The 7,700-nt window shown below is 47.6% G+C and overlaps 1 protein-coding gene across 2 annotated transcripts; it reads right to left on the minus strand.

Annotated features, from left to right (window-relative positions):
• Window positions 1–70: 70 nt before the first annotated feature.
• On the minus strand, window positions 71–6,239 carry Mettl17 (methyltransferase like 17). Of its 2 annotated transcripts, none has more exons than XM_028856086.2 (14): window positions 6,063–6,239; window positions 5,780–5,933; window positions 5,563–5,697; window positions 4,104–4,185; window positions 3,817–3,898; window positions 3,542–3,615; window positions 2,991–3,085; window positions 2,609–2,679; window positions 2,200–2,307; window positions 1,933–2,001; window positions 1,284–1,334; window positions 789–881; window positions 386–570; window positions 71–308 (listed from the first exon to the last, which is right to left on the minus strand). In XM_028856086.2, exons 1-14 carry the CDS (start codon window positions 6,138–6,140, stop codon window positions 203–205), a joined length of 1,383 nt encoding a protein of 460 aa, XP_028711919.1. In that variant the 5' UTR covers window positions 6,141–6,239; the 3' UTR covers window positions 71–202. The 2 variants fall into 2 exon arrangements, with proteins under 2 accessions (XP_028711919.1, XP_028711918.1); XM_028856085.2 differs by having other exon boundaries at window positions 1,933–2,004; window positions 6,063–6,205.
• Window positions 6,240–7,700: the final 1,461 nt, after the last annotated feature.

Here is a 7,700-nt window from a genome sequence, read left to right on the forward strand (position 1 = left end):
CTTTCCCTTCATCATAGATAGGCCAGGACAACTACCCCCTGTATCTTTAAAGAATCATAAAATCCACCTCTGTTCTTAAAAAATTTATTATGAAAATTTCAAACAACTACAAGCACAGGGGTACCAGCACTCTCTTCCTGGACACCAGGTAGCTTCGGCCTTGGCAGGGGTGATGGAGGGAGACACTTGTCACACATCCTTATCAACTCTCGGTGGGCTCTTCAGCCGGGGACAGAGGAGATGAAGACGGAGCAATCACAGGTAAAAGGTCTCCCCAGGAGCTGACTCGGGCACAGCGATACAGATCCCTACGGCACGGGAAAGAGGCATTAACGTGGGCTGTCGGTTCTTGTTACATTTCCCCAACCGGTTGTATCTCCTATACCTGCCATGCCGACGGGCTGTAACCACGGCATGCTGCATGTGCCCGTCTGGACAACAGAGGTGACAGTGCACGTGGCGAGGCCGTTTGAGGACAGGCTGGGTGATACGGGGCCAGCGAGTAGCCTCCTTCGGAGAGCCCCTGGCCAGGATTACCATAGAGAACGTTTCCTCTTTCGGCTTCTTATTCTAAAAGAAGAATATAAGGGCTGTCTAAAGGGAACAAACCTTTTAGCTCCCTTCTGTGCCCGAAGTCCTTTCTTACAGTCTAGAAATCACACAGAGCTCCAGGTTATTCCAGAAATCCTCCAGCTCTTCCCACCTCTCCTCCCTCTCCCCCCCCCTCCCCCCCCCTCTCCTGTTCTCCCAGGCTATTCCTCCTCCTGCAGCACTCCGAGAACACACACCCAGCTGAAGGGGATCGGATGGTAAGCCTGGGAGAAGCTGCAGGCCAGTGACTTGGAGGCTGCCAGCTGAGGACAAGGGCGCTCATGAGGACACTGTGAACACACACAAGACGCATCCACGGTGTTAGGGCTGGGGAGAGGGCTCACCTGGCCAAGGTGCTCGCTGCACAACCCAAGGGCCCGCACTGGATCCTTAAATCCCACAGGGAAGGAGAGGACAGACTCGCGGAGGCTGTCTTCTGACCTCCACGAGCACGCTGTAGCATGCACACACGCACCCATATCATACACACAATGAAACGTAAAATAGACTTTAAAAGCATATTAAAAATAATAAAGTGTCAATGGGGCCAGGAAGAAGGGCGCACAGGAGCGAGGGGCGGGGAAAGCAGCGGCAATCATTGGTAGAGGAAAGACAAAGGCGAGGAGGACGGCCGAGCTTCACCCTCTTGCTCTTCTCGACCATGAGACAGAACAGGAGGAAGTGGTACTTACTGGGGCAAAGACAAAGCCAGGTTGAAGGTCCAAAGGGGACTTCTCTTTTTCCTGCAATCAAGGAAATACAGCTGAACCTGTGGGCTCCACCTTCAAAATCCAACCTCTGCACTCGGAGAACCCAGGGCTCCTCAAAATAACTCTAATATCGACAAGCCAAGTTCGTCAAGTTAAGCCGGCCACAGCTCTAATGTGCCAACCATTGAACTGTCTTCACTACAGCAGAAAGGCAGGGACTTGGCACTTGGTACTGTCTTCTCCTATCAGCAACTCAAAAAAACCCCTCATTCGCACACAATTCAATTTAGGATTCTATATCAGCTCACATGGTTTCACTGAGACAAGGTTCTGGCGTCAGCAACAACTTCCATCAGGAGTCGTTAGCAAAGTAGTTTTTGAAAGGACCGAGGAGTGAGCAACACCTGTCTCTGAGGTACTTAACCGCAACCTGCAGTGTGAACGCTGTCACAGATATGAATATGCATAGCTCCCAGGGCAACAGGTGCTGTGCTGGATTTGACCTAGAAATTCTCATTGGCCAACCACTTTGCTTATCATGAGTCACCATTACAAATGTGTGACAGTCACCAGCTCCCAGGGGCAGTAACAGTCACTTACGACAGAAAGGTGGAGGACGGAGGAACCTCACCTGGAGGACCAGGTCCCTGGCATCCATGAGAAGACGGTGCCCAGCTTTTGTTCCGTTCTCCACCAGCACCTGCTTACAGACAGAGACAACAAGCAGGCACTCTGAATCCCATGAAACAAAGGTCAGCAGCTCTGTCAGGGCACTGTGTAAAAGGAGATGGGTACCCCAGGGAAGTGCACAGAGACCTATAAAAGAGAAATACTACGTGATGATGAGAGGGCAAGGCACAGACCCACAGAACTCGAGGGCAAGAGGATTTCAACTCACCAGAAAATGGCTTGTCTTACGCCACAAGTTCTGAACCACCTCAATGCGATCACCCTTGCTTGGCAGTTCACTGAGGGCGAAGGCCGACACGACCACATCAAACTGGACCTGAGGACCCAGACACGGGACGCAACAGACCTGACACCTCCAAAGCACCACAAATGCCTAGCCTCGAAATCCTCCTGACCTCAAGATATCTCATTATGTAACCCAGCTTGGACCCGAATTAACGGTAATCCTCCTGCCTCAGCTCCTAAGTCCTGAGATTATAGGTGTGCACCAGGATGCCTAGTTTTAAATTTCCTCTACTGCTTCTTTGTCTTCCAACACACAATGATGGATTTCAAGGCTGCAACCATAGCTGTCTATCTGCCACACTATATCCGAGAAGAGCCTGCTTGCTACTTGCCTTGGGTGACACAGGAAGAAACTGTCTGAAAAAGACACCTGGGACACAGGGCTTCCCTGATTCTGAACCACCTATGGAAGAAAGATGCGGCAGCTAAGAGTGAACATGAACTTTACAGCCAGAAGCTTACACTCAACTAAGAGACATGCCTCAGATGGTAACACCCGCCCAGAGGTGCAGTCCTGTAAGGAATATTAACAAGGTGGCCTACTAACCCCATCCAACCAGTCCGAGTCCCACGAAGGCCTCTAACAGTGTTTCACTATAATAATGGAAGGAGCCCAGATTATCTTAATTTATAGCTTTCTCCTCTATGTCCCAATAAAACACTTTCCTAATTTCCCCGATTTTTGGAAATCCCTGGATTAGAGCTTGGTCTCACCTTTTAGTAGCTTTTCAGCCAAACCCAACATGGCAGCTGAACTGTCCACACACACATATTCACGGAGGCTCTGGCCCCAAGTACTGTGAGCAGCCCTGAGATGGCAAGATGAAAACCACCAACTTTTAAAACACACAGACATTCCTCCAAGAGACCCACCTGCTCTCCATCCCACCCCTGGGGAATCAGGACACTACATTCAAACAGATAAACTAAGAGTGTTATTTTCTTAGTGCATTTACAGCTTTTGAAATAAAAGGCAGATGATTCGAAAACCGACTTGTAGACAGAAAAATTTTGACTGGTACGTAAAATCTACTCTGCACACTAAATTGCTTTCTCTTTGAACCCAAGCACGGAGCCTTTTTCATGGGTTACTTCTTGGACTCTAACACAGACATCGTCTTCTGCCTTGCCTAATCCAAGGGCAGCAACATTCTACGTGCAGCCTTCTTGTTCTCTAGTATCCCGGTTTCTTGATACTGAGGCGGCATAGGAAATCTCTCTGGAATTAGAACAGACATGGCTAAGGGGTTAAGAAAGCTATTTACCAGGCGACAGAACCAGTGCCGCATCCAAAATCCATCAGCGTTTGTGGCTGGAACTCCGGAGTTCGAGCCTGGATCTGGAGAGTCAAGAGAAATACTTTGAGATGGGAAACATCTCAGTGATTCTAAACCTTTCTCACAGAATTTTTTTAAAGGACAAATAGGATAAATCAATGTATGTGCTCATAACATTCCAAGGACTCCTATCACAAAAGACTAATTTACAGATAATAAAACCAATGATAAAAGGGTCAGGTGGGAAGCTGAGAGACTTGCACCTCATGGAAGGCCCTGAAAACTGCTGCGAAGCCACCGTCCAATCTGGCTGCCATATATATCAGACTCAGTTCCTCATTATAGCTGCAAAAATAAAATAAAATAAACTCAGCCCCACAGTGACCCCAGAAAGTTTAGGAAATGAAAAAAATTGGAAAGGACTCTTTTGGGTTTCACTTTCCAATACAGAACAGTGTCCAGGGTGCGCTCTCCAACACAAGGTGACTAATTCTCTCAGCGCTCCTCAGATTCAACGTTTCTTCTCTGTACCCTTCCTGCCAGTCCTTACCTGAGTCTCTGCCAATGGTAGGTCGTCCTGCGCAGTGCCTGCAGTACTGCCCCGCGGAGTTTTTCCTCTGTCTGAGTCGAGTCTAGGGTGAGAAGGGCTGGAGGTGAGGACCAGCGAGAACTGGTCAGATCCAGTGCAGTACACTGCCTACCCAATCCTCCTCCACTCCCACCTGAGAAAGTGCTCAAAGCTCAGAGAGGCCAGACCCAGAGAAAACCTCGGGAGAGAGTAAACCACCACCATAGCCAGAGTGTATCGGACAGTATCTTGCCTCTAATAAGAACTTTAGTCAACTTAACCTATCTAGGTTTTGCTTCATCGTAAACAGAAGTCTGATAAAAATTTAAAAAGTTTTACATTTATGTATTGTGTGCGATTAGGTCTGGGTCAACTCTTACCTTCAACCATTTGGTAGAAGGTCATCAGATTTGGTGGCAAGGACTTTTACTCTGAGCCATCTCTCCTGCCCATACGATAAAAAGTTAAAAGCTAGAATAAGGGCATTTTTTATGGACATTTTCACTTCCCTTACACTTAGGAGTGAGACACTTTCAATATTCCCATAGAAAGGGGCTTGAAAATCTAAGTCTCATGATGTGTTGAGCTCAGTACCACATAGTAAAATTCTACAAATACCCACTGCAGTGGTTTGACTGAGTACGGGCCCCATCGGTTCATTGAGTTGAATGCTTGGTCATCAGGGAATGGCACTATGAAAGGATCAGGAGGTGTGGCCTTTTTGGAGGAAGTGTATCATTGGAGGTAGGCTTTGAGGTTTCAAAAGGCCATGCCAAGCCCAAAGTCTCTCTCTTCCTGTTGCTGCAGATCTGAATGTTGAACTCTCAGCTACTTCTCCAGCCCCATGTCTGAATGCATGCTGTCAAGCTCCTCACCATGCTGACAAGAGACTAAATCTCTGAAACCGTAAGCCAGCTCCAGTTAAAATGCTTTCTTGTATAAGAGTTGCCATGGTCATGGCCTCTCTTCACAGCAACAGAACACTAAGACAGCTACTCTGAACCAGGTATTGTGGGAAATGCAGAGAATACAAGAAGAATATGGTGCAAATTTGCAATATTAAGTTCACAATCTTGAAAATAATCTGAAATGTAATCATTTTCTACTCCTGAAGTGAGTTTCAGTACTTACTAGCCAGCCACCCATACGGCCTTTATTTTACCTGAATCAACATGTAGTCATAATCTTCCGGACTTGAAGAGGTAGAGGAAAAAAAAAAAATCAAGAAAACAAAAAATCCAAAGATCGAAATCTCTGACCTTTATCCAATCTCCAAGGGCAACCTCTGGCCCAGTCTACCTTCCGATAGGCATCGGATAACAACTGCTGTTACTACATCAAATAAGAAACAACAGCATTGATCTGAGCGATTTAAATTATTCCTTGCCCCTAACTTCTCACTGACATTTCAATCTGGTTTACTTTTCGTCTTAAATCCTACCTTGGTTTTCCAGGAATTTTTTCTCAAGATCCGCAGCGCGTCTTTGCAACTCCTCCGGCTCTACGGGCAAGTGTCGGCTCCAGAGATAGTTGCTGAGTGCCTGCACCTGCTTCTCTATACCGCGGACGGGTTTCTCTGTGGCCACAGATGCAAAGAACCATCACTACGTGCTGGCCTCGTTTTGTCTCTTTGGTCCCCCCTTCCCGCAGTTTCTCACCAAGAAGCAATAACTGCGCGGCGTTAGCCAGTGCTTGCGGCAGCCGCACGTGCGGAAGACGCAGGATGCCGGGATGCTTACGATGGGGCTTCTTCCCCAGAAAATCGGAATTGTTGTCTACCTGGGACACACCGGGCACAAGGGCAGCGAATGCCTGCAGACCGCGGAAAGAAACAGAAAGGGTGCAGGTGCTTGCTGCGGGAGGCATCGCCGAGGTCGCTCCTCCTCCGAGGGATGGCTCTGGAAACCCAGCTCTTTGCCAGCAGAGGAAGGATGCACTTACTCGGGACTGGGGTCCTCGAAAGCTGCGGCACGATCTGCAGCACGTCAGTAGAAATTTCACCTCCTTGGCGGTAGCCATGGCTGCAGGACACACCGGAAACGGAAGTGCACGTGCCTGTGACCCTCAGCCCAAGTAGCTAAAAGCATCTTCCGTGGAACTTCGACCCGGACGGTATCAACTAATGGGAAGAGGGAGTATTTGCTAGCAGCCAATAAGCGATCTCTATGTACATCTCTTTGCGACGGAAGCCGTACATGGGAGGGGCTTAGTCGCCAGAAGGGGCGTGGTCTTAAACCTGCGCGGGCCTGGGGGCGGGGACTAGTGGGGCAGGGGCGTGTTGGGGGCGGGGACCAGTGGGCAGGGGCAGGGGCAGGGGCGGGGCTGAGAGTTGGGTGGGCAGGTGAAGACAACGTGTTGACTTCCTTTGTCTTCGTCGGTGCTGGAGAATGCTGAGCCTTGGCTCGTTTCCCTGTGTAAAACGGGAGAATACCGTAACAAAAATCAGATTTAGGTGACCGAAAGCTAATAATTATTATAGTTAGCAATTTAGTAAATATAAAGCCTAATTGGTTTACTTTTTCTTCCATTTGTTAGTTGTCTTTCCGAGTATGTTCCAGGTTTTCTGTTAAGAACTTACACTGAATTCCTCCCACAAACCTCTCTGTTACTAACCTAATTTTTCACGTGGTTAAAATGTGCACACGATCACGAACTTACTAGGTGACAGCTGAATTAAACGCCAGGAAACTGAAAGTCCGACTTACACCGTTAAACAATGCACCGTGTTGGGTGTTGTTGGTCCTTGGAATGCAAATGAAGAATTTTATGCTAAATTCTTCCAAAGTGTTAACGAGTGGCATTAAAAAGACCTCGCGGCGCCGTAAACTCCCGATTCCTGGCAGGATTCCTGGCAGCCAGCAGCACTTTACGCCGCTGTGGTTTTAACCTCTTGCGGGTAGGAGAGTACCCTGCATAGTCATCAGTCCAGATAGAATAATTACAGGACCACATATGAGCAACTGTATTAGCTGGATACTTAGATGCCTGGTTTGTATTTGAGTCGTAGAGATTGGATTTTATCAGCTGTGGAAATGTGCTATCTACTGCAGTCCTTTTCGAGGTTTTCTTTTTCTTTCTTTCTTTCTTTTTTTTCAGAGAGGGTCTCTACATAGTCCTGGCTGGCCTGGAACTCACTATCTAGACCAACCTGGCTTAGACCTTAGAGATCTGCCAGCCTCTTCCTCCCAAGTGCTGGGTTTAAAGGCTGTGCCACTATGCCCAGCCTACACTTGGCATTTCTTGTACTTTAGTTTGATGTTAAATTACTGGCTTGTGCTGAAACAATAAAAATCATTGCCCTGTACAGGTCTGTCATGATAGATTGACTGGGTTGTTTTGTTGTTGTTGTTGTTACAGGCAGGTATCAGAATGTAGGACAGGAGGACCCCTGGGGTCTGGCGTTTGACTGTGAGATTCTAAAGCAGTGACAGCTGATGCCTTTAGAGGGCTGTTGTAATGACTAAATATGAAAATGTCTGGGTCAAAGTAAACCGTCAATACATTTATTGCTACTGCTTTTATATGTACTTTTGGAATTCAGAGGGACATGACTATATATTTAAGTTGTTATTCTTCATC

Source organism: Peromyscus leucopus, chromosome 9 (genome assembly GCF_004664715.2).
Source record: "Peromyscus leucopus breed LL Stock chromosome 9, UCI_PerLeu_2.1, whole genome shotgun sequence".
Classification (NCBI taxonomy): domain Eukaryota; kingdom Metazoa; phylum Chordata; class Mammalia; order Rodentia; family Cricetidae; genus Peromyscus; species Peromyscus leucopus.

Excerpts from the sequence above, each read along its gene's own strand:
- Mettl17 (XM_028856085.2), bottom strand. The coding sequence starts at position 6,140 with ATGGCTACCGCCAAGGAGGTGAAATTTCTACTGACGTGCTGCAGATCG. Across the intron at positions 3,899-4,103 it reads TACCATTGGCAGAGACTCAG|CTATAATGAGGAACTGAGTC; the intron begins GTAAGGACTGGC and ends TTATTTTTGCAG. Across the intron at positions 3,086-3,541 it reads GGCACTGGTTCTGTCGCCTG|GGCTGCTCACAGTACTTGGG; the intron begins GTAAATAGCTTT and ends TTGCCATCTCAG.